We start from the raw sequence: 25,814 nt of genomic DNA on the forward strand, positions 1-25,814 counted from the left end.
TCTAGGAGAGAGAAAGAAGTCATTCTTTTAAGTCCCTCAGTCCTGCAAGGCCAGAGCAGGGCAGATGGTCCAGTCTCATGGAATAAACTGATCATGAAATTCGATGTCACCACACTCCAACACTGTTTAATCAAGAGGTCATCACAGCACTACTTTTACTTGTCCCAGGGAGTCTCCACCCTTCCATGGCCTCAGATCCCCCACATCCTGGTTGGGGAGATGGCTTCTAGGGCTGGGTCTGAAACCATGTTCTTGCTTCTTGAGGCTTCTCGAAGGCCCCCTTCTTCATATGAAGGTCAACAGTTCCCAGGACTCCTAAGTGGCAGGCATTGGACTTTCAAGGGCCCAGCTCCCGAGAGCTGGAACCCCCTGGGGGCCAAGTGTAGGGTCTTCCAGGAGAGCAGAGAGAAGGCCCTGTTGGATGATGGGTCTGGTTGCCCCCCCTGCTGGAGAGAGAAGAAAAGAAGGTGAGGGGACAGCAGGACCGGGAGGAGTCAAAGCAGCTGAGGGAGGGGAAGGAGGATAACTCACTTGGTACAGACATACAGCCCCGCCTCTTCTCCCCTGGAATAGACAGCTTGGTGAGACCTTCATGTAGACAGACCCTCACACCCCAAAGACCCCTTCCCACCAGGCTCTGGCACTGGCCTTTCCCCTTCTCAATCCATCTTTCCCTTCCCCTAAATGCAAACTTCTGGCTTCCTTTCCTCCTCCTTACCCCAGGAAATCTTCCCAGATAGCCTATCCATCCCTGCTCCCTCCCTAGCTCCAGTCACTGCTCCACTCTGTCCCTGCCTCCCCACTTGGGACTAGCACAGATGTGTCCTGTGGACCTGTGAAGCCCAGGGCCTCCTGAGATGGGAAGCAGCATTCCTGTCAATCCCTCTCCTTGCTGACCCCCTGGACTGGGCTCTTTTGCTCTATTAGACTCTATAGCACATGGAACCTTTTGAGCACATTTACAGAATCATTTGCGAATATGCACAGATCTGGAAAACACTGGCAGGACCTTCTTTCTAAGAGCTGGTAGGACCTAAGTCACGGAGAACCGTAACTACAGCTGACTTCTACCTTTAACCAACTAGATCTCGTGAAGGCCCTGGGGATCGGTAGGGACATCCTGGCTTATTTCACCCTCTTTGCCAGTCCTGCTTCCCTCATGCACAGCTCACCACCCAGATAGGCGCAGTTAAAGTGGCTGCAGGTCTTATTATAGCTGCCGAGAGTCACTAGGCTCCGGGCTCCATCTTGGGAGAACCTGGTGACCAAGAAGACTTCGTGGGGAGGGATCAGCACCTCACGCTCCTTGGGAAAAACAGACAGGGCCTCGATGGGGACCCCAAAACAAGTCCTTAGGGAGAAGAAGGTGGCATTACCAAATCTGTGGGCCACTGCCTCATCCAGGGAGCCGGAGGCAAACTGGCCCAAGCGAATAGAGTCCCCCAACCTCTTGGGTTCAAAGCGAAGGGTGCCTACACCTCGGAACACCACCTGCCCAAGTCCCCTGCTGCAGCCCTTGCTCCCCTGCAGCAACTGCAGGGCCCGGGTCAGGTAGAAATGCAGGGCCTTGAAGGGGAAGTGCCTCATGTAGTACTCCAGGGAGATACCGCCTGTCCGCACCGCCTGGTTCAGATCCCAGTACAAGTTGTTAGATGAGTTGGTGTAGACCATGATGGCGATTCCATGCTGGGATTTGAAGCCAGGGGGCAGTGTGAGCCCTCGCTGCTTCTGCTCCCAGGCCTCCTGGGCTGCCTCCCAGGATTCCCGCAGCAGCACATGGCGGGCCATCTCCTCCTTCAGCAGAAGGGTTGCCTTCTCCTCCATCTCCTCTGCGCAGCCCACATAGGCATCATCGAAGGTGTCTGGAGCCAGGCCTAGGGGCAGGATGGGAACAGCCTGGACCTAATGTGGTAAGGAAGAGAGGAGCCACACAGGAAAGGGTATAAATTCAGAGCATTGGACAGGGGCCAGGTGGCAGATCAGTTCAGAAACACAGAATCTCATTTTTATGTCCAAATATCTGGTGTATATAATTTGGCAAGAGCCCAAGGGCTTAAATAACATAGGCATTGGAGTCAGACATGGGTTCATCACCTATTAGCTGTGGGATCTTGGCCAGTCTCTTAACTCTTCTGGGCTTCAGGTTTTCTACCTATAAATTTATACTTCCAACCCTATAGGGCTATTGTGAGGCTAGGGTATAGATCTTTACTTCTGTACAACCTAAAAGGGGTCATCTTTTCATTAAAGATGTCCCTACACTCAGAGGGAAGGGGGGCTAGATGATTTCCAAGCACTATTCTGGCTCTAAGACTCAGTGTGCAGATGATATATAGATGTGCCACTGTATCCCAATTACCTGACCCCACCCCATCCTCAGACTCTCTTTCCCTCCCATGCGGTGCTCAGCCACCACACCAAATCACTGTCAGCTCTGAGACTCCAAGTGTTCTCCCATTGGCATCCCCAGACCTGGGGAGGGGTGGGGAGGAGCCCTGGTCCCGGAGGGACTGCAGGAGGGCAGTACACAGGGGGCCCAACCCACTTTGTCTAGACTGAGCCTGTGGTTGGAGATGGAGATGGGAAATTGGGGATGAGGAAGTTAGAGGCCGTTCCTAGGGAGGGATGAGTATGAAGGAAGGAGGATCACAGGAGGATCAGTGGGTGAAGATGGGGGTTCTGGTAGAGGGAATGGGAACTGGGGGTGAGGAAGATTGCAGAGAGGAAGAGCATTAAGTGGACTGGGGTCTTAGAGAACAGTGCCTGGGAGAGATTTTTGAGGAGTTTGCCTCCCAGCTCTTTCCTTAGTGGCAAGGGATGGTTCCCCCAGTTACCTGCCAGAAGGCGTGAAGGCCGAGGCAGCTGAGGGTGAGCAGCAGAGCAGCCTGCATCATCTCTGGGGGAGACAGGAGAGCGAAGTCCGGATGCGGGTGGGATCAGTGGCAGCGGTGGAGCCTTGGCTTCAACGGGCTGGAGGAGGAGACGCACAACTTTTCTTCTGTGGTGTGAAGATGGTCCAGGACGCGGGGCCCAGGCATGGGCGGGGCCAAGGGAGGGGGCAGGGCTTGGGTATTACTGTCTCCGCCCCCCAGCCCAAGCACAGCCCCAAGTCTCGGCTCCTCCGACCCCCGCATGCCCCTACACTCTGTGCCTCTGCCTAATTTTTTTGCCATGGTCCAGGGGATTTGACTCCACCTGGCGAGTGGCGGGGGCAGGGACCTGGCACCCACCTGGAGGTCACAGAGGCCGATAGAGCGGGAAGGTGTGGTCAAGCCAGCGAGTGCCGGTTGGTGTCTGGACGAGCCAGGCTGGTCCCGGGAATCCAGCGGACCGGCTGAGTCCCACAGCTAACTATAGCCCCGGGCAGTAACCCAACACCTCTTCCCCAACGACAGACGCTCTGGCGAAGGAGCAGGAGGGGTGAGGAAGGGGCTGAACTCCCCTTTCCAAACTGCGAGTTCTTTCTCCAGGACCCTCTTGGGCTCCAAGCAATTCCAGGGTTTGGGGAGGGAGCTGGTGAGACTGGGCCTCTCCCTCAGGGGTGCCTAACCCGGTACCCAGACCCTTAGGCCTGGGAACCCAAAGAGGGCCGCCAGCTCCCCCCACCCCCGCCCCGTCACCACGTGCGTACTCGCTGATTTGCATGCAATTTGCATATGATTCACTCTTTAGGGCACCCACCCCTCCCTTCTCTTCCTCCCCCTTCTCTGTCAGTAGGGTTGGACCAGATGCAGAGTTCTCAGTTTCAGATCCTCAAGGTCCAGCCCGACTCCCTCCCAGAATGGTGTTTTATAAACACTGGCTTTTCCCCTCCCCTAGTGTGGGCCAGTCTATAAATAACCTGGCTCTGAGCTTTGGATGCCCAGTCAGAGATAATGGGGGAAGGAGCCAGCCGAAGTATCAGTAAGCAGCTCTGGGAAGAACTTTCTGAGGGCCTGAGCCTCTGGGGGTGAGAGAGGTATGCCCCCAGAATGGCCAGAGGAGTGGGGGTTCCTGACTGTCAGGACTGAAGAGACCCTGCCCACTTCCTGCTGGGGCTGAGGTGGGCATGGAGATTAGACTTACCCCAGGCTTCCATGCTAGTCTGGCTCATTAGTTTAGCCCCATCCCTATTCCCCATCCCCTCAGACTGCCAACCAAATAAAAAATTTCCTTCACCTAGAATCCTGCTTTTTCCAAAAAGCCTTTCTATAGACTAATAAGGAAGGTGAACTGTGTTTGGGCTTGGGTGAAGGTGGGAGGTGAAAGAGTGGCATTCCAGCCCAGCTGGTATGGCTCAGCAGTTGAGCATTGACCTATGAACCAGGAGGTCATGGTTCAATTGCCAGTCAGGACACATATCTGGGTTGCTGGCTTAGTCCCTGGTGGGGGGCATGCAGGAGGCAGCCAATCAATGATTCTCTCTCATCATTGATGTTTCTATCTCTCACTCCCTCTCTTTTCCTCTCCAAAATAAAAAAAAAGAAAAAGAAATGAAAAAAAGAGTGGCATCCCAAAAAGCAAGAATGCTTCTCAGGCAAACAGCTTCAAGACAAGTCTTTCTGCCCCTCTAAAGAGACTGGCCACTCCCAAGGTCCCCTTGATTAGAAGAAAATCAGAAGCCATTCTACTGTTCAGCATTACTGTGAAAACAGCATCTGCTTCCACTAGAGGCCCGGTGCATGAAAATTCATGCACTGAAGGGGGTGTCCCTCAGACCAGCCTGCCCCCTCTCACAGTCCGGGAGCCCTCAGGGGCAGGAGGCAACCCAGCGATCAGGGGAAGACGACGACCCCATCACACCTCTGCTGCTGCCACTGCCGGCAGCACAAGTCTCAGCTGGCCCTGGTTACCTGAGCCTCAGGCAGCCCTGGGCGGCTGGGCAGCCAACATCCAAGGCTTGCCTGCACCTCGGGCCGGCCCTGGGTGGCTGGGGGGCTGAGGGTGGGTCTGGCCACACCGTGCATTTGCCCCTCTCCCCCGTGGGGCTGAAAAGACTGGGGGACTCAGGCAGGGCTGAGGAAACTGGGTGCCGCCATCTTGTGGGTATGGGCACTACCATCTTTGTCATGGCATGATGGTCAATTTGCATATTCCCTCTTTATTAGATAGGATATCTTGCCTGCCTGGAGGGACTGGAGCTTTTGCTGTTGCTGGAACAGAAGATACTGTCTGGGACAGTAAGGCCTTTTGAGACAGTTCCTGGGAACAGATCTAATGGGATCATGGCTTTGTCCTCTCTCTATCCTCTGGCTTTGGGGAATTGTTCCCAAGACTTGAAAACCCAAGAAATTTGGCCCCAAGAGATGGGGTCAAATCTAGCCATAGAACAGGGGTCCAGAGTGAGGCAGAAAGTCCTCTAAGATTACATGGAAAATCAGTGCTGGAGCTGGGACCCAGACCCAGCCTTTTTGATCTAGGAATCTCTCCTTCACCTTAGGTGAGTCTCCATGCTCACATGAAAGGAACAAACGTGAGGAGATGTTCTCTGAGGCCAGGAGTGCTGAGCCTAAGACCAAATCCAGGCAGAGGCCGTTGTTCCAGCCTGGAGCCTCCTCGCCCAGCCCACCTTGTCTCTAGCTTCAGGGATTCCCTTTTTTTATGGGGAGAACACTGGCCCAGGGCAGACTGGGCAGAGGCTAGTGTTCCTGAGCCTTGATGAGATATCCAGAAATAGATGGGGGAGTGTCACCTTTCTGAGCAACTGTGTGGGGGGAGGTACAGTATAAAGGAGGAACCTGCCCTCCCCCTCCCTGGCGGCCATCACAGGAGACCAACACCAGCTTCCCTGCCCTGGAGAAGCCCTAGGTAAGGGGCACACAACCCTCTCCCGGCACTGGGCAGGGTATTTTTTAGGGAAAATTTGGGGTATTAATGGTGGAGTTTTAGGAATCATTAGGACAAGTTTTAGAAAGTCTTTTACCTTAGTCTGTTGTCTCTGTCTCTCGTACTTCTGAAGGCTGGAAGTCCAAGGTCAGGGTGCTAGCACGGTTAGGTGAAGGCTCCCTCCCTGGATCAGAGCCCATACCTTTTCACTGTGCTCACATGGTGGAAGGGAGCTCTATGGGGTCTCTTTTATTAGAACACTAATCCCATTCAAGTAGGCTCCACCCTCAGGAACTAATCACCTCCCAAAGGCTCCACCTTCTAATACCATCACACAGACATTAGAATTCCAACATGTGAATTTTGGGGGGACACAACATTCAGGCCATAGTACCTTTGGTAGAGAGGTTTGGAACCATTGGGGAATTTGGCGATTCCTGGGGAGACATTTGAACTCACATCCACAGAGAGGATTGTTCAGCGAGGGCCTGAAAAAGGGGGAACTGACAAGAAGTGTTCTGAGCAGATGAGGACCGAAGGGCAGCTGGGATATGAAAAAGGGTTGCCTGGTGCCTCCACTTCCTCGACTCCCAAGCCTCCCAATTACTCTGGCCCCCTACTCCATTTGCCCACAACACTGGTCCCCAAAGTCATTGATCCACCTGCGTGCAGTGGTCTATCTTGGTAGTTGCACCCAGAGAGCCTCTCAGATTCTCAGCAAATGTTCCGGAAGGCCTCACCTGGGCCTAGCCTTGGGTTGACCTCTGGGAACCAAGAATGGGTCATACAGGTCTCTGCCCTCAGACACCTAAGAGCAGCACTGTATGATCAGGATGGACACAGGAAAGCATGGGGCGATACAGGAGCCCAGAGGAGTCGAGGACTTTCTGGAGGAGGTGACCCTTGAGCTAAGCCTGGAAAAGTGAGTAGCAAAAGAAGGGCATTCCCAGCAAATGGCAGTGTGTGCAGAGCCACGGAGAGGAGAATAGCGGAGCCTTGCCTGGACCTTTGTTCTGTACTGTAGAAGCCAAGCAGAGGTGGTGGGGCAGGAGGCTAAAGAGGTCCCAGAGGGCCCCTCACAGAGGCCTCAAACACCAGAGGAGGTTGGATTCTGTCCTGAGAGACTCTGATTGGCCTTGCTTATGTCATGCATCCATTCATGAACCAATCGCAATAGCCAGGATGGTAGAGCACCAATTTGGAGTCATATGTTCACCCCATGAGGGTAAGCCCCACCTGAACGCATGGGCTGGGTTCTCCACAAGCAAGAGAGGATCTATTATAGAAGCTCAAGCTTCTCGTGTGGATTCCAAGGGACCACAGCCAAGAGTTCAAGTAGATTTTGCTGCGACATACCCTGCCCATTAGAATTCCCTCCTGGAGTTGGGGAGCAGAGTCTCATGCTTTATGGCCCACGGTGATGCTGTTTTCAATTCTATATACTCTGTGCCTCCTCTGGTCACTTCTTCATTTAAACCTCACTCCTGGTACAATTTGTTTCTGTTAGGCTCTTTTGGTTCCTTCTGTAGCATGCATCACATGCAACTTGAAATCACTCCAGCTCCATTTCCACTTCAAAAGAACTTACAGAAGCAGGGGTGTGGGTTTTGTTGTTCATAACTTTTTTATCCTCACCTGAGGATATGTTTATTGATTCTGCAGAGAGAGGAAAGGAGAGAGAGAGAGACATCGATGTGAGAGAGAACATCAATTGGTTGCCTCCTATACATGGCCCCTACCAGGGATCTAACCTGCAACTTAGATATGTGCCCTGACTGGGAATCAAACCCACAACCTTTTTGGTGTATGTACGACACTCTGACCAACTGAGCCACCCAGCCAGGGCTGCTGTTCATAATTTTTATCCTCAGTGCCTGATACATTACAGATGTTCAAAATTTTTTTGTTGAGGGAGAGAAGATAATGAATTCAGCTTGGGACATGTTGAACTTGATAAATATCGCTGCTAACTCCACTGCCTGGAGAAGCTCAGGCCTCAATTTAAATTGTACATTGGCAATATGTAAGATCTTATATTTGGAGACTCATCCTATCTAATAAAGAGGGAATATGCTAATTGACCCTCACATCACAAAGATGGCAGCACCCACAGCCAATAAAGAGGGACTATGCTAACTGACTGCCCGCCCTTAAAGATGGCTGCACTCACAGCCAATAACGAGGGAATATGCTAACTGACTGTCCTGCCCTCAAAGATGGCAGCGCCCACAGCCACAAGATGGTGGCGCCCAGTCCACTCAGCTCCCCAGCCGCCCAGGGCTGGCCCAAGGCACAGGCAAGCCTTGGATGGCGGCTGCCCAGCTGCCCAGGGCCTCCCAAGGCTCAGGTAACCAGGGCCGGCCGAGGCTTGCGCTGCCGGCAGTGGAAGCAACAGAGGTGTGATGGGGCATCGCCTTCCCCTGATCGCCTGGTTGCCTCCCACCCCTGAGGGCTCCCAGACTGTGAGAGGGGGCAGGCCGGGCTGAGAGACACCCCCTCCAGTGCATGGGTTTTCATGCACCAGGCCTCTAGTAACATTATAAACACATAGAATCCCAGTGTCTTAGAGTCAATGAACTGTCAAAACTTAGGGCCCACCAAGAGCCAGAGGGGAAGATGGAGCAGGGATGCTTAACCTGAGTGACACTGGGGCAGAGGCATAACCACCTGAAATTTGTGAAACGTTTTGTGTTTTTTAAAAAATATATTTGTATTGATTTCAAAGAGGAAGGAAGAGGGAGAGAGAGATAGAAACATCAATGATGAGAGAGCATCCACTGCCTCCTGCATGCTGGCCCCTCCCCACTGGGGTATTGAACCCGCAACCTGGGCATGTGCCCTGACTGGGAATCGAACTGTGACCTCCTGGTTCATAGGTTGATGCTCAACCACTGAGCCACACCGGCTGGGCAATTTGTGAAATATTCGTGTGAAGGTGCAGGTATCCATTTCTGAGGAGAGGTCTTAGCTTTCATCAGATTATCAAAGATAAAGAACCACTGACTGCATTATCATTTGTGCAAAAGAAGGGAAGCAGAAATGCCTGTGGATTTGCTTGTGTGTGCATAGTGTACTTCTGGAAGGGTACACAAAAAAGCAGTCACATTGGCTGCCTCTGGGAGGTGAGGTTGGAATTGGGGAATTAGTAAGAAAAACACATTTCACTGTATGCCTTTGGACTATTGAAATTTTGAACAATAAAAATGTACTACCCTTTATAAAAGTAAGTAAAAACTTTAAAATTAAAAAATTAAGTTATGATTGCTCCTATTAGTCAGAAGAGATATTAATTAAAAAGCAGATACCATTTATGCTCACCAGTTAAGTGAAACTTAAGGAGATATTAATAATATCCAGTGTTGCCCTAGCCGGTTTTGCTCAGTGGATAGAGCATCAGCCTGAGGACTGAAGGGTTCCAGGTTCGATTCCGGCCAAGGGCACATGCCTGGGTTGCAGGCTCAATCCCCAGTAGCGGGTGTGCAGGAGGCAGCCAATCAATGATTTTCTCTCATCATTGATCATTAATGTTTCTTTTTTTTTTATGTTTCAATCTCTCTCTCCCTCTCCCTTCCTCTCTTAAATCAATAAAAATATTTTTTAAAAAATCCAGTGTTGGCAAAGATGTAGAGAAAAGGACACTCTTATTCATTGTTGGTGGAGGGCAAACTGGTACCTTTTGAATGGCAATCTGGCAGTGCCTATCAAAATAAAACAATATTCATAACTTTTAAATACCATCTTCGTGATATCTTCGCTATAAAAATATGCACACAAGTCGACAAATATTTATATGGATGTTCATGCAATATTATGTTAATATAAAAAAATTAGAAAAAAAACTTGTGTCCATTAATAAGGAAATGCTTAAATTATGGTTTAACTATACTAGGGAATACCATGCTGCCATTATAATGGACAAGGTAGATTATATGTGTGACATGGAAGAAGTCCATGATATATTATAAGGTTACAGACTGTGTTTATGTAAGCATGTTCCCTTTTTATTTTCTACTAGAGGCCTGGTGCATGAAATTTGTGCACTCGGGGGCAGGGGAGGGATCCCTCAGCCCGGCCTGCACCCTCTCGCAGTCCGGGAGCTCTCAGGGGATGTCTGACTGCTGGCATGGAGGCGGGAGAGGCTCCCGCCACCACCGCTGTGCTGGCCAGCCATGAGCCAGGCTTCTGGCTGAGCAGCGCTCCCCCTGTGGGAGCGCACAGACTATCCGGGGGCAGCTCCTGCATTGAGCGTCTGCCCCCTGGTGGTCAGTGAACATCATAGCAACCAGTCATTCCACTGTTCGGTCGATTTGCATATTAGCCTTTTATTATATAGGATTTTATTTTTTTTAAATACATTTTTATTGACTTCAGAGAGGAAGGGAGAGGGAGAGATAGAAACATCAATGATGAGAGAGAATCATGGCTGCGTCCTGCACGGCCCCTCCCCACCCCCACTGGGGATTGAGCCCACAACCTCCACCCCCTGATCTATAGGTCGATGCTCAACCATTGAGCCACACTGATCAGGCTTCCCTTTTTATTTAAAAAAAAATGACAAAAAGCAAAAACAGGTTGCACGCAGAAAACTATGTATATGTATTTAAATACATTAAATGTATGTATAAAGCTATGTACAGCCCTAACTGGTTTGGCTCAGTGGATAGAGCGTCGGCCTATGGACTGAAGGGTCCCATGTTCAATTCCAGTCAAGGGCATGTACCTTGGTTGTGGGCACATCCCCAGTAGTGGGTGTGCAGGAGGCAGCTGATAGATGTTTCTCTCTCATCCATGTTTCTAACTCTCCCTCTCCTTCCTCTCTGTAAAAAATCAATAAATTATATTTTTTTAAAAAGCTATGTACATATATTTAAAATATTATTTATATGTGCATAGGGAAAGGTCCTGAAAGGTATTTATCACAGGTCACCCCCTCCCTGCTAGCAGGCATAGGTAAGAGTGAGAAGGGGAACGCCGAGGGAAGAAAGTAGAAAGGGAACTTGGATTTTGTGTTTCACTCATGCATTTTTTTTCACAAGCATGCATTACTTTATAATAAAATAAACAGAAAAGCAGCAGCAGCACTGGCTTAGAAACTGTCTGTTCCAATTCTGACCCAAAGCTGGGATGCCTTCTTCTTGGTGCTACTTGGGACTCCCATTGTACCCACCCACAGGGTGCAGGAGGCTGTGGTTCTCTCCAGCTTTACTTGGGGAAACAGGTACCCTCTGTCCTCTCCCCCTCACTGAGTCCCTCTTTCCTCACTGCTTGGGGATCTACATCTGTCCCGGCCCCAGAAGCAGTTGAGGACTCACAGAATGAAGGCTCAGCTCTCAGCAGGACTGGAGGGAGTGGGGAGCCTCTGGATCCCAAGCCCTGCTTTAAGCTGTCTCTGGAGTCCTGCTGTGGCCCCCGCTGCTGACCATTCCCCTGTTCTGCCCTGTTCCAGCCTTAGGTCCCCTAGGTGCAGCCACAGCTTCTCACCATGGCAGTCAAGCTCCATCATGATTGACCCAAATCTTTTTTTTAAAATATGTTTTTATTGATTTTGAGAGAGAGAGAGAGAGACATCGATGAGAGAGGAACATCATTGATTGGCTGCCTCCTGCATGCCCCATACTGGGGATGGAGCCCACAACCTGCCATATGCCCTGACCAGGAATCAAACCGGTGACCTCTTGGTTCCTGGGTCAACACTAAACTGCTCAACTACTAAGCCACACCGGCCGGGTGGCCCAAATCTTTTTGACATTCTCACACTGCAAGTTCTACCACACTAGACAAAATGCCTCTTACTCTTTACATCCTGTGAGTTCCTACTCCAATACCTTTGCTCTTCTCATTCCTGCTCCTTCAAACTCTTTTCCCACCCCAAACTCCAAACTTTTCTCTCACCTTGTCTCCACTGATTGAGGCCTTATTCTCCTATTCATCCTACAAGTCCCTGTTCACATGTCACCTCTTCCAGGAAGTCTCCATGTTGCTTCCAGCAAGAAGGGTCCTCTTTCTCTCTTCTGAGCCTCCATTTCTATGTTGTGAATCTGTGCCAGATGTCAATGAATGTTCATTAAACTGTATAGGTTAACATTCCCATTTTCCAGATGAGGAAAGTGAGACCCCAAAAGAGACTGTAACTTACCCAAGGTCACGTCCAACATGCAGACTCCTGCTATGATGTCTCTGCTGCTTGTGTCCATAGGCCTCATGGAAGCACTTCAGGTATGGTCATCCTCTGCTGTCCCCATGCCAGCAGGGAGCTGAGCATCAGCTTCTTCTGAACTCTGAAAGGAGGAGCAGAGGGAGGAGAGAATGCCTGATGCTTCCCTCGGGACTCGCTCAGCCCCAAACCCTAGCCTCGGGGAATTTGCAGTTAGCAGGTCCCAGCCCCCTTCTCCTCCAGTTGTGTTTGGGGCCCTTATAGTGTCTTTCTCCGCTCAGTGGAGGGGAAAGATAGGTAGGCTCCCATACTCCTAGGGCCCATCCTCTCAGTCCTTGCTGCTCCCTCTCCCACCCCAGAGCCACCCCATCACACGACGAGGACTCTTCTCTCAAGAAAGGCCCCTGGACATGGCCCCAACCTCCTTTGATGACCAGTATGCTGGCTGTGCAGCAGCCATGACAGCTGCTCTCCCAGATCTCAACCGCACGGAGTTCCAGGCCAACAAAGTGTATGCTGAAAGCTGGGTGCTGGCCAGCAGCCAATGGCAGGAGCGCAAAGCCTGGGGGCCAGAGTGGGGCCTCAGCCACACCCTGATGTCCCCACCACCGCCCGGCTTCCGTGATGAGCATGGGGTGGCCCTCCTGGCCTACACAGCCAACACCCCCCTGCATAAGGAGTTCAACGCGGCCCTGCGCGAGGCAGGCCGCACCCGTGTCCACTACCTCCAACACTTCTCCTTCAAGACATTCCATTTCCTGCTGACCGAGGCCCTGCAGCTGCTGAGCAAGGCCCAGCGTTCTCCCCAGTGCCGCCAGGTGTTCCGAGGGGTACAAGGCCTGCGCTTCCAGCCAGCAGGGCCTGGGGCCACCATCAGGCTGGGGGGCTTTGCCTCGGCGTCCCTGAAGAATGCCACAGCCCAGCATTTTGGTGAGGAAACCTTCTTTGGCATCTGGACCTGCCTTGGTGTCCCTATCAGGGGCTACTCCTTCTTCCCTGAGGAGGAGGAGGTGCTGATCCCCCCCTTTGAGACCTTTCAGGTGATCAACAGCAGCAGACCTGCCCAGGGCCCCACCCGCATCTACCTCCGGGCCCTGGGCAAGCACAGCATGTACAACTGCGAGTACATCAAAGGTGAGAGGGGCCTGTGGGTGAGCACCTGTGCAGAAGGTGAGCTCCCACTCTGCTTTCAGGGAATGCATACAGAAACATTAAAAACCGACCAACCGTGGGAGGGACAAGACTGTCCTGTACGGCCCTCATTCCCACCCTCCATCCCTCCATCTAAGGGGAGACAGAACCTTCTGACACTGGAGGCTTCCCATCCCTGGTGGTGTCTGAACCAGAGCTGGTCACCTGCCTGCTGGAAGCTTAAGAGGGTTTTCTGACCAAGGCAGGGGCCTTTGGCCATTTGAGGGCCAAACAGCTGGTCAGGCTTTCTCCCGGCTGGAAGCCAGAAGTGAATTAGTTTCCAGCTACAGTACTGACAACACAGATCATTGCTGCCAGAATTGACAAGAGCCCCAACCTCAGTTTCCAAGAGGAGAGTGTTTATTTGAACAGAAATCCCGTGCTGTCATGTGTGCTGGGCGGGGGCCGGGGTGGGGGTGGGAAGACCGCACGTGGGTGCTGTGGCCCTAAGGTCCAGTTCAGGCTGTGGCAGGTCTCAGATGCTCTTCCTGCCCATCCCCCTGGGACCAGCCAAAGGAGAAATCATGAGGATGGACCCAGGTCCCTAATCTGTGGACTACTGTGGGCTACTGGTCCCGGCTGAGCAATGCCCAGGGGCTGGCAAGGCCACTTTCATAGTTAGAGGCAGACTGTCTGCTGGAACTGGGGACCACATCTACCATGGGAAATGTCCTGTGTGGCTTCAGTTCCCACCTTGGACATGAGTGCATGAGTTGCCAGAGGTGAGGAAGACATGCACAGAACATAAACTAGCCAGTGCTTGCCTGGGATGGGCTCGAGAGAGAGGCAGAGGTGGGTGTGGCAGGGAGACGAGGGAGCAGCAGGAGTGCGTAGAACAGACCCTGTTTTTTGAGGGCTGGCTCCCTTCTGGCCCCACTGCTCACAAATCAAGTCAAACCTAGGCAAGATAGGTCTCACCAGAAGGAAGCAGAATTTGAGGGAAAAGTACCAGCTTTCCTAGAGCAAGTCAGGGATGGCCCACAGGGCCACTTCCCATCCTTAGGACTATTAAGTCTTTGATTTTCTGTTTCTTCTCTACAGACAAGCAGTGCAAGTCTAGGCCCTGCCGTCTAGAAAACTCAGGTAGGACTGCAGGCCTCTGGGACAGGGGCTCCACTGGAGGATGAGCAGGCTGTCCTGGATGGCTCCTTTATAAGAAAAACCACCCTCTTCTAATTAAAACGAAAAAATAGAGTAAACACTTTACAGCAGACACCTGAGGGGATAGCTAAGCTCTCCCAGAGGATGTAAGGGGCAGTGGTTGGGCGAGCTGACACACCTGCCCCCTCTGTGGGCCCCCCTCCCTCACAGGAGACAGCTGACCAGGCCCCAGAGAGGTCCTTCTTGCACAGAGGTGATGGAGGGCAGGGCTGATCTCACACAGTCCTCCCGGCCTTCTCCTCCCTCGCCTGGGGAACCCTCTGTCCCTGTTACTGCCCTCAGCACTCCCTCAGACCACCTTCCAAGATGGAGGCCGGTATTGGAGACCTGGGCTGTCGTCCAGGCCCTGCCCTAGCTCTCTTTGTGACCAATTATTCCCTCTCCGGGCCTCAGTTTCCCTATCTGTATAAAAATCCAACTGGACTAGATGATTCCCAGGTCACTTTCAGCCATGACTTCCCTTCCCTTTAATACCTGCTGTGCCAGGGCCCACCTGGGCCACCACTTCTCTGGGTGGGAACAGTCTTTTCCAAGGGAACCTATTGGAACAGGCCATTCCCAGGGAAGAAACCACTGCTGCCCTCCTCGTGGGTCTTTCCTCCCTCCCTCTGGGCTCTGTGAACAGTGGACAAAAAGGAGCCTCAGCCTCCACTGTGTCCTCACCATGACATAGCACCACTCAGAGTTCCAGGCACACCAGGCCATGAATCCACACCAAGAGCCAGCTGTGGGTACTGTCAGCACCCCTGTTCTACAAATGAGGGAACTAGGGCACAGAGAAGTGAAGCAATCAGCCCTATACCACACAGCTAGTAAGGAGTGAGGTTCAGACAGACTGACCCTACAGCTAAACTCTGAACCACCATTCCAGGCTGGCCCCTCCTCCCTGATACCATTTCATTTTATCCTTTACTGCACAGTAACTTACCGGAAGGAGGCAGAACAGGGAGTATCACCCTCATTATATAGTAAAGAAAGACCCAGAGATGGAAGTGACTTTCCCAAGGTGACAATGAGTTAGTGTCAGAGCCAGGCCAGAAGCCAGGTCTCCAGCCTCCAACCTGCCTCTTTGAGTTTTTTTTTTTTTTTTTAATATATTTTTATTGATTTCAGAGAGGAAGGGAGCGGGGGAGAGAGATAGAAACATCAATGTTAAGAATCATTAATTGGCTGCCTCCTGCATGCCCCACACTGGGGATCAAGCCCACAACCTGGGCATATGCCCTGACCGGGAATCCAACTGAGACCTCCTGGTTCGTAGGTCAACGCTCAACTCTTGAGCAACGCGATCCAGGCGCTTCTTTGAGTTTTGATGATGAAATTTCATGCGCTGGAGAAGTTTAAGATCTCCCCCACCTCTGCCCACCAGCACCTCTCCTACCAGGGTTTGCGCAGAGAAGCCAAGATCAGCATCACTAGTTCCCATTCAGATCTCTACCCTGTCTCATCCCACCCTGTGATGCCTCATGTGTGTCCATAGGAGGCAGGAGGATAGACCTAATAACCCCTGGTATGTCCTAGTCTCTTCATCTCTGTTTGCCTTCTTCCTTAAATTCTTTTTTAAATTAAATTTATTGGGGTGACACTGGTTAATGAGATTTAGGTTTCAAGTGTACACTTCTATGATACATGATCTCTGTATTGCATTGCCTGCCCACCACCCAAAGTCAAATCACCTCTCATCACCATACATTTGACCCTTTTACCCTGTACTCCCCCCACTCCCTTCCCTCTGGTAACCACTGTACTGCTGTCTGTGTAGAGAAGTTTTTGTTTGTTCATTTGTTACTTTCAGTTTTATATCCCACATATGAGTGAAATCATGGTTCTTTTTTAAAAATTTATCTTTATTGTTGAAAGTATTACAGATGCCACCCTTTTTCCTCCCACTGACCCCTTCCACCCCACTCCCACCCTCCCATATGGTTTTTTAAAAATATATTTTTATTGATTTCAGAGAGGGAGAGGGAGAGATAGAAACATCAATGATGAGAGAGAATCATTGATTGGCTGCCTCTTGCACGCTCCCTACTAGGGATCGAGCCCACAACCTGGGCATGTGCCCTTGACTGGAATCGAACCTGGGACCTTTCAGTCCCCAGGCCAACGCTCTATCCACTGAGCCAAACCAGCAAGGGACTCCCCATATGGTTCTTAACTTTTTCTGGCTGACTTAATTTGCTTAGCATAATAATTCTCAAGGTTTATCCACGTTGTTGCAAATGGAACTATTTCATCTTTTCTTATGTATTCCATTGTATATATACACTACATCCTCTTTATCCAATCAACTATCAAAGGACACTTCGTTTCCATGTCTTGCCTACTGTGAATAATGCTGCAGTGAAGATAAGGGTGCATATATCTTTGTGAATAAATGTTTTCAAAATTTTCAGGTAGATGCCCAAAAAAGGGGTTGCTGGGTCATATGGTAAATCTATTCTTAATTTTTTGAGGAGTCTCCATACTATTTTCCAGAGTGGCTGCACCAGTTTATATTCACACCAACAGTAAATGAGGGTTCCTTTTTCTCCACAATCTCTCCAACACTTATTACTTGTCTTGTTGATAATAGCCGTTCTAACAGTGTGAGGTGGCATTTCATTGTAGTTTTGATTTCATTTTCTAATAGCTAGTGAAGTTGAGCACCTTTTCATATATCTGTTGGCCATTTATATGTCTTCTTGAGAAAGGTATCTGCTCAGGTCATCTGCCTATTTTTTAAATTAGATTGTTTGCTTGGTGTTTAGTTATATGAGTTCTTTATATATTTTGGATAATAACTCCTTGTCAAAGCTGTTGTTTGCAAATATCATCTCCCAACCTCTCTAAATTCTTACTCTTCATCTCTGTCTCCCATTGCACTGTATGCACCAGTGTTTCCAGCTCACCCTGCTTGGTTTTTGTCTTGTTTCTTTGTGTAACTCACTTCACCCCTAAATATATCTTTCTTCCTCTGTTTCCCTGCAGCCATGGGTCAGGGAACTCTGTCTACAGTCTGGACCCTTCCACTGCTATTCTGGTTCCTTGCCGGGGGAGTCTTTCCAGAGAGTCCAGGCGTCCTCTGACCCATCAGACTCTGAACAGCCCTGCCTGCCACCTCTGCCCAACATGAGGACGTCGGCCACATGTGTGCTTTACTTTAAGTATAGCCAAGATCCATAGAAACGCCACCTGCAGGGAACTCTGGGACCTTCTCTGGCAGCTGCCAGACCTGATGGTGGAGAGATAGAATTTTGGGCCTGAACTTTACCCAGTGCTCTAGGAGTGAGACATTGAAGAAAGGTAGGGGGACTCCGGGATAGGAAACAACTCACTTGGAGGTAGAAGATTAAACTTGTCTGGGTGTAGAGGTGCTGGGAGGAAGGCACGCGGCCATGGTACTTACTGGTGTCACTCAAATGCCTCACATGGACAACTGGAAAGCTCCTATTCACTCCTCCAGGGAGCTTTCTCTGACCTCTCTGACCCTGCTGGGTTAGGGTGCTGCCTCTGTGCTCCCACAGGTCCTGGGAGCTTCTCTACACCACATGTCCATGTCTGTTGCCTGTGACAGACTGTGAGCTTCCTGAGGTCAGGGACTGGGTCTGAGGCAAAGAGGTGGATGCTGGGAAGCATGTGAAAGTCAGAAAGGAACAAATACCTGTGAACAGCTGGTCCCTGCATTGCCCTCCCTTGGATACTTTCAAGTCCTCTGAACGTCAGTGTGGGTGAATGCAGTGGACAGAAGCGAACCCAGAGAGAGGAAAGCAGGAAAGACAGCAGAGGGCTTGCTTTAGGCCCTCTGCCGGGTCTTGGTCAAATCCGTCATTTTCTTGTCAGCAAAGATGTAATTCCTGTTCTAACCCAGGAGTCCTAAGATTTCTGTTTCTAGAGAGACAAACCTGGATCCCCATCTCCCACCACCACAGGCCCCAAGGGTAAGACAGGACATCAAGGAGATGCCAGGCACACACTCTTTTTATGATGAATTGGAGCTTTGGGGCCAAATCCTTGTGTGGCCTCCTGCTCTGGAAACTAGATCATAAGTCTGAAACCCCAAACCCCTTCCCTGAGCCCCTAGACAGGGACAGGCAAGACCAAGCTCCTATAACAGCAGCCACTGAGGAAGGAAGAGAAGGCAGGCAGTGCTGCAGTTCTGTTTCTCATATAACTTGTACTCTCCCCACTGAAAACTCTAACATTCATTAATGAAATTCAATTCTGTCCCTCTAGGACTGCACTTTGACCTTGAACCTTCTTAGAGTTCTTCCCCCATAGGAATTAAGGGAGTGGCAAGCTCTAGATTTTTCTTAGAGATCAGGATACACAGACAAGTGCTCCCTCGTGGTTTGTGAAGTCAGCAATGCTGATCCTGAGAGAGGGTGTCCCAGGCTCTAGGGTGCATTGGAGAGAGACTGGGTGGCCTATCTGAGGGCCAGCAACCACCTGGTCTTTCCATCCTGTCGCACTGCTGTGGCTGCAGCAGACCTCGGATTCACAGCGCCTGCACGAGCACCAGGAGGCTCATGACCAGGGCCATGGAGAAGAAGATGCCCAGGAAGAAGCGATCCATCACACGGGCCAGGCGTTTCCAGTCCTCGTGGCGGTGCTGGGCAGCCCGGTGGCTGTGGAAGGTGTTAGCAATGGTGGCTACATGGTGTAGCAGCTCTTCCTGATGGCACAGACACCGGGGCTCATGGCAAGGGCCTGCTGGGGGGCCAGCCCCTCTCTCTGGAGGCTGGGGACTGGGGGGTGACTCGGGCTGTCTAGACTGCCCACAGGGCTCCCCTCGTTCTCGCACACACAGGCCCCGTGCCAGGTATCCCAGTAGGAAAGCCCGAGCCCAGGCCGGCACTGGACGGGCACTGGGACCACAGTAATGCAAGTTCATGATAAGGATAGTGAGCGCTGTGGAGAAGGTGATCATGGTCATGGTGGCCATGTAGTACTTCCCTGCAAAAGAGAGAGCGAGCTGGGGCCCAGAAAAAGAACTCAGGGGCCTGACCTTCCCAGCCACCTCAGCATAAATAGGAACCCACCATGAGGCTGTCCGAACGTACAAGCCCAATGGATGAAAGAGGAAGGAGGTAAGGGCCAAGGTCTCCCCTGTCTGCATTCACACAAGTGGGTTCTCAGAAGCTAAGTGCTCGCTAATTTCCTCCCTCACTCTGGGGGCCGCATTTACCCACAAATCACCTCTCTAATAGTATGCCATGACATGGGGCCAGTGAGTATCCTTTCAGTACAAGGGGGCATACAACAGAACCTGCCTGTAGGTCTGTGGAGATGCTTCCCCGAGTTAATTAACGTCAAATGCTTAGGAGTGCTTGGCACAGTGAACACTCAGGACATTTTGCCTATAATTACGACCCTGGGGGCAGTGACCTCCCTCCAGCAAGTTCTTGAGAAAAGACTCTCTTTCCTCTGCCCCTTCCTGTCAGGGAAGGTGTCCTCCCTGGAAGGGGTTTACTCCTTTCCCCTCAGTCTCAGGAAGAAGCGTGCTCCCAGGACGACCCCCTCACACACTGAAGCCGGCCACTCTGGCGACCCAGGCCCCTCCCTGCACTGGTGGGGACCAGCACGCATCAGCCGGTGTGGGGGGTGTGGGGCGGGGGCCATTCTCTAAGAGGGGACGGCTCTTCCCCGCACCCCCACCCCTGGCCGGGCCCTCCCCCACTCACCGATGAGCGGCACGCTCTCGGCTGGCGGCATGCTCTCGGCCAGGATCAGCTGGAAGACAGTGAGCGCCAGCAGCACCGTGACACCCAGCGACACCTTCTCGCCCGAGTCTGCGGGCAGGTGGAAGGCGAGCGGCGCGAGCAGCGAGATGAGCACGCAGGGCAGCAGCAGGTTGCACACGTAGGCGGCGGCGCGACGGCGCAGCAGCAGCGTGAAGGTCACGTCGGGGTAGGGCTCGGAGCAGCAGCCGTAGGTGAGCACGCGCCGCCGCGCCGGCATGCCCAGCACGCGCCACTCCACGTTCTCCACGAAGTCAGCCAGGCTGGCGCCGCCGCCGCGCGGCCGCACGTCCAGCTGGTGCCCGCCGTGCGTCCAGGAGCCGAAGGTCAGGCCGCAGCGCTGCGCGTCGAACGGGAAGGCAGACACGTCCACGCGGCACGAGCTGCGCGTGATGGCCGGCGCGTCCCAGCGCACGGAGCCGTCGTGCCGCAGAACCACGTTGGTGCTGGCCGAGGCTAGAGGCTGCGTGTCTGCCCTGTGGGAGGCGGTGGGCGGGGCGGGGGGGTGTTTTCCCTGAGGCAGTGGCCCGGGCCACCCCGGGACAGGAGTCCTAAGGCCACAATGCCCCTGCAGGGAGGATAGATTGTGCCCTGGGGAGGGCCCTCTCTGCTTTTGGAGGCCTGGAAGGGGCAGCGCCTGAGGGCCCAGAAAGGATACTGATCTAGCCCAGGGCGGCATGAGAAGTCCTCTGCAAAAGTTGGCACGTGGTGGCACAGTGACCTCTCTTGGGTGCCCTCTGCTAAGATTGTGGAGGGGCCCCTGGGGAAATAGGCAGAGCCATGTGTTGTCTGGAAAACAGAACTGGCTGGGCCAGGGTGCTCAGTGGTTGAGCATCGACCTATGAACCGAGAGGGAACTGTTCTACACCTGGTCAGGGTTGTGGGCTCCATCCCTGTGGGGCATGAGGGAAGCAGCCGAACAATGGTTCTCTCATCATTGACGTTTCTCTCTCTTTCCCTTTTCCTTCTTCTCTAAAATCAATAAAAATAAAAACAAGAAAATAGAACTGGCTTAGGCAGCATAAGGGGATGCCCCAGAGGGCCCTAGGCAGGCCTCTGGGGAGCCCTGAGACTCAGAGCCAGCCTGGAAGGGAGGAGTGTGTCATAAAGAGCACTGGTGCCCCAGAACCCTCTCTGCCAGAGATACAGAACTGGCCTGGACTGCACAGTGGGTTCCTGTAAGACATTCAGCCTGGGTTGCCTTGGGACAGCCTCAAGTGGGGATGCCATGGAGGGGCTGTGCGGAAGCCCACTGTGCCATGTAGCCACCACTGCCAACACCTTCCTGCCAGATTGGAAGGGTCCTGGGGGACAACTTCCAGGGCAGCATAGCAACTAGTTAGGTGGGGGAATGAGGAACAAGTGCATACCCAGAACCAAGGGCAACTCCAGGGAGGGCTAGGAGAGGGGAGGGGCCCAGGCAGGCCGTACTTGTTATAGAGTACGATGTCTGGCCGCCACACTAGACTGCTGGGGATGCGGATGGCATCCAGGCCACCATAGTCATCGGGGTCCCATCGTAAGTAGGCATCTGTCCACTCCTGTCGGATCCACAGGTATAGGGTCAGCACCTGGTTGCGCTCATCCTAGTTGGGCAGGGAGTGAGCACAGATGTGGACACATGTACATGCATATCCTTCTCTGTGTGTGCAACTCACCTACAGAGGTCTAGTCAGTACCCACAAACCCAACTTGCCCATACAGTCCAGTTCCCACCCACGTCTTGTGACCTTGGCAGGTTCTTCTCTGGGCCTCAGCTTCCTTAGCAGTTATGGGCACACTGTGGGCACCTAACAGTATCCAAATTAGTAGCTGTTATTGTTAGTGTTTTCAGAAAAGAATTGTTTGGTGAATAATCCCATCCCCCCACCCCCAAATTCCTTGACACTGTCACCAGCACATTCCACAGTTGTACAACCACAATGTACCATGTCAATGATCTGGGACAATGTCACCTCCAGGGTCACGTTCAGAGTCTGGTCTGTATCCGCCACAGGTCTCAGGGCACTTGTATAGTTGGCAAAAAGGTCACCGAAGAGCTTGTGAGCCAGCCTGCCCTCAGCTCCCAAGCATCCTGGGGGACAAGTAAGAAGGTTTACCCTAGTGCAGGAGCCTCTGCTCACACCCTGCACCTCCACAAGGCTGGGGCTGTCACCTGCTCCACTCCCACAGTGGTCTGACCGGTCCTCCTGATGGCTGCCCTCTGCCCCCAGGCTGTGACTCTAGTTCTTCCCTAGCCTGCCTCGAGGGATGAATGAGGTGTAGTAGGTGGAGTGAACTGATACTCCTTTCTGAAGCAAGGCTGATGGGTTTCTTCCCTGCCTTTCCCTTCCCAAGGACCTGGATTCGGTCTGCCTTGCCACAAATGCTAGAAGGGCCCAAATAGGCCACAAAAGTGCCAGCTCTCACCCAGGCATCTGAACCCCATTGCCCAGCCCCCTCCAGTCTCTCAAACCTGCCTCCACTCCTCCTGTTGCACTTCAGTTAATTTCTTCAAGGCTTCTGACACTGTAGGCCAGTCCCTCCTAAAAACACACCCCATCCCTAGGCTTTTGTGACACACCATATTGTCCTTAGTCCCTGACTTAAGTATTGCTTCTCAGAATCCTGTCGTTGACCCTCCTCTCCTTTTTCTCCGGTCTCCTGAGCTCCAGATGCATATACAGACAGTCCTCAGGTTACGTCGGACTCGACGTACGTCGTTTCATGGTTATATCGCCATCTTCCATTTATTTATTTAAAAAAAAGTTCCATCATTTCAACGTATGTACATATGTGCTTTATGTATTTTTATTATTTATTTACCAAAAGTAAAGGTCAGGAATTGTTATCTTTCTTTTAAATTTTTTTTACTGTTCATTACTGCTGTGTATGTGCTCCATGTGAGTGACGTAGGTGCTTATGTAGGTGGGTTCCGACTTACGGAGAGAATCGCGTTAGGTCGCGCCCTAGGAACAGATCTCCAATGTAACCCAAGGACCTACTGTATACAACAATCCACTCTTGAATGTCCTGTAGGCACCTTAAACTCTCTAGGTCCAAAACAAGAACTCATTTCCTTCCCCCATGCTCTGAAACCTGCTCCTTGTTTGATGTTCCCCATCTCAGCAAACAGTACCCCCCCAGTGACCTCAGCTGGAAACCTAGGAATTATCACTCTCCCTCCTCCTGTCAGTTACCTCTGCAAACCAACCAATACCCAAATCCTGTCAGTCATACTGCTGAACATCTCTTGAATGTTTAATCGCCTCTTCAGCTGAGCCCTCATCCTCCCTCTCATGGACCACAGCAGCAGCAACCTCCTCACTGTTCCCTCTGGTCTCAGGCTTAGCCTCTAATCCTCCTCCACATTTCTGAGAGATCAGCTTTTTTTGTCTTTCAGTTTGTTTATCTGATGTATCACGTTTATTGATTTACAGATATTGTGCCAGCCTGCATCCCCAGAATAAACCCCACTTGGTCATGGTGTATGATCTTTTTAATGTTTTGCTGGATGTGATTTGCTAATATTTTGTTGAGGATTTTAGCATGCAAGCTTTTTAAAAATATATTTAAAAAATATTTTTAAAAAATTGATTTCAGATAGGAAGAGAGAGGGAGGAAGAGATAGAAACATCAGTGATGAGATAGAATCATTGATTGGCTGCCTCCTACATGCCCCACACTGGGGATCGAGTCCACCACCGGGGCATGTGCCCTGACGGGGAATCAAACTGTGACCTCCTGGTTCATAGGTTGAAACTCAACCACTGAGCCATGCTGGCTAGGCTTTAATATATTTTTTAAAATTGATTTTAGAGATAGGGGAAGGGAGAGAGAGAGAGGGAAACATTGATGAGAGAAACATTGATTGGCTACCTCCTGCACACCCCCCACTGAGGATCAAGCTGAAACCAGGCATGTGCCCTGACTAGAAATGAACGGGCAACATCTAGGTACATGAGAGGATGCTCAACAACTGAACCACACCTGCCAGGCGAGATCAAGCTTTTAAACACTCAAATCTGACCAGGCTAGTAACTGCTTAAAACCATTCAATGGCTCCTCATTGCTTGCCCCAACTCAGCCTGGCCTTCAAGGGCCCCTGGCTTTTCCATTCCTATCTCTGGAAGCTCCCCTCTTACCTCACCCACCCCAGTCAGGAAAATCTCCCCTCACCCTTTTCTGTGCTCCTCCCCCACACTCCCCAGCTTGTTCTCCTGCATAGGTAACTGAAGAGAGAAATGAAAAGAGAGAGATTTGGGGAGGACAAGAACAGCAGCAACACCCAGAGAGGCCAGGCCTGGTTTACTGAGCTTCATACCTGGAAGGAGTGGGAGCAGGAACAGAAGGCCCAGTCTGGAGAGGCCAACACAGTGGCTCCTGGGCCCCATGGCCCTGCGGGGCAGGTCTCTGGGTGTGAGCCTCCTGGCCGGACCTAGGGCAGCATCAGGGCCTGCTAGCAAGGATGGTGTGGACAATACCTGGAAGTCAGAAGGAGGATCTTTGCTGGGTCCAGCTACCCACTGGGGAGCTCTGCAGCCCATCTGGTTATCTGACTCTCCTTTTTTGTATTTGTCCTTGGATTGTAGTACTTCTCCTTCGCTGCTGGTCCTTGCCTCTTCTGGCCTCTGCCTCTGCCCCGCCTACTCCCTCTACCTCTCATTTAGTTTCCCTGTCTCTGTTTCCTTCTGTCTATTTCTCTCTAACTCTTCCTTAGTCTCTCTTGGCTTCTCTGACTCTGATCTCCCTCTTTCCACTCTCTTCTTTTCTCCTCCTCTCTTAGCCCCCCTGACTTCCTGCTTCCATTCCCCATACCTGGGCTCTGGATGAGCCTGGTGCATTCTCCATCAGGGTCAGGGACTCCATCAGTCCTGATCCCTCAGAGGCACAGGACAGCAGGCCTCTCCTCTTGGCCCTTTTCGTTAGCTTAATTACACCTGTGCACAAGGGAATAGAGAAACTGAAACTGATACCTCAGGCCACTGGGACCTGAATTATTCAACTTCTGTAAGGCAGCACCCAGGCTCTGCTTAGGCCCAGCCCTGAAGGGGCTGAGGGTAGAGAAATGCCAGGTTCAGGATCTGTAGGACACTGGGGTTTAAGGGTGTTAAGGGCCAGAACCTATGGATGGTAACTCTACTCCCAGCTCTGACACTCAGAGAAGTACTGAACAGATCTGTCCCGGTGGTTGGTGCCAGGCAAACTCTCCATTCCTGCTGGGAATGGTGCTGAGCTGTATGCTGATCCAGGTGGCAACACAGAGTAGGAAATGCAGCCCCCTTCCTCACCTCTGAGTCTTCACAGCCATCCCAGTCTGAGCTTCAGTGTTCTCCTCTGCCCAAACACCCTGGGCCAGGGAAAACACAGACTTTAGAGTCACTTTCAGCTGTCTTTAAAAAAAAAAAAAGAAAAAAAAATATGTGTGTGTGTGTGTGTGTGTGTGTGTGTGTGTGTGTGTGTATATATATATATATATATATATATATATATGTATACTAGAGACCCAGTGCATGAATTCATGCACAGGTGGGGTCTGGCCGGCTCGGCCCCAATCAGGGTGGATTGGGGCTGGGTCTGTTGGGAAGAGGAGATGCCAGGAGGTTGGATGGCCACCCTGCCTGATCGGGGCCAATCAGGGCCGGGCCAGCAGGGGGGAGGGGCTGTGGGCAATTGGCTGGCGGGCCTCACCCCCAATTGGGGTTGGGGGGCCAGTTGGGGGTGGGGCCAGCCATGGGGAGGGGCTGTGGGTGGTGAGCGAGCTGGCCCTGCTCCCGAATGTGGTGGGGGGTACCAGGGGCCAG

General features: G+C 51.8%; 3 protein-coding genes across 20 annotated transcripts; 1 reads left to right on the forward strand and 2 right to left on the reverse strand.

Annotated features, from left to right (window-relative positions):
- Positions 1-101: 101 nt before the first annotated feature.
- On the reverse strand, positions 102-6,044 carry ART5 (ADP-ribosyltransferase 5). 17 transcript variants are annotated; one of them, XM_080687886.1, is made up of 6 exons: positions 5,903-6,032; positions 2,835-2,970; positions 1,477-1,902; positions 1,173-1,305; positions 532-564; positions 102-443 (listed from the first exon to the last, which is right to left on the reverse strand). In XM_080687886.1, exons 2-6 carry the CDS (start codon positions 2,892-2,894, stop codon positions 316-318), a joined length of 780 nt encoding a protein of 259 aa, XP_080544012.1. In that variant the 5' UTR covers positions 2,895-2,970; positions 5,903-6,032; the 3' UTR covers positions 102-315. The 17 variants fall into 17 exon arrangements, with proteins under 17 accessions (XP_080544012.1, XP_080544020.1, XP_080544010.1 ...); XM_080687894.1 differs by having other exon boundaries at positions 102-446; positions 1,173-1,351; positions 1,448-1,902; XM_080687884.1 differs by having other exon boundaries at positions 102-446; positions 2,835-2,998; positions 5,903-6,029.
- ART1 (ADP-ribosyltransferase 1) lies at positions 5,729-18,524 on the forward strand. Of its 2 annotated transcripts, XM_080687876.1 has the most exons (5): positions 5,734-5,787; positions 11,904-12,021; positions 12,319-13,093; positions 14,192-14,233; positions 17,282-18,524. In XM_080687876.1, the coding sequence occupies exons 2-5, from the start codon at positions 11,959-11,961 to the stop codon at positions 17,377-17,379; spliced, it is 978 nt and encodes a 325-aa protein (XP_080544002.1). In that variant the 5' UTR covers positions 5,734-5,787; positions 11,904-11,958; the 3' UTR covers positions 17,380-18,524. The 2 variants fall into 2 exon arrangements, with proteins under 2 accessions (XP_080544003.1, XP_080544002.1); XM_080687877.1 differs by lacking the exon at positions 11,904-12,021 and having other exon boundaries at positions 5,729-5,787; positions 17,282-18,523.
- A 264-nt stretch (positions 18,525-18,788) lies between these two features.
- CHRNA10 (cholinergic receptor nicotinic alpha 10 subunit) lies at positions 18,789-24,404 on the reverse strand (the record flags this gene model as incomplete). Its single annotated transcript, XM_080687875.1, has 5 exons — positions 18,789-19,246; positions 19,975-20,507; positions 21,463-21,617; positions 21,960-22,105; positions 24,335-24,404. The coding sequence occupies 5 exons, from the start codon at positions 24,402-24,404 to the stop codon at positions 18,789-18,791; spliced, it is 1,362 nt and encodes a 453-aa protein (XP_080544001.1).
- Positions 24,405-25,814: the final 1,410 nt, after the last annotated feature.

The sequence above is a fragment of the Plecotus auritus genome, assembly GCF_963455305.1.
Source record: "Plecotus auritus genome assembly, chromosome: 9".
Classification (NCBI taxonomy): domain Eukaryota; kingdom Metazoa; phylum Chordata; class Mammalia; order Chiroptera; family Vespertilionidae; genus Plecotus; species Plecotus auritus.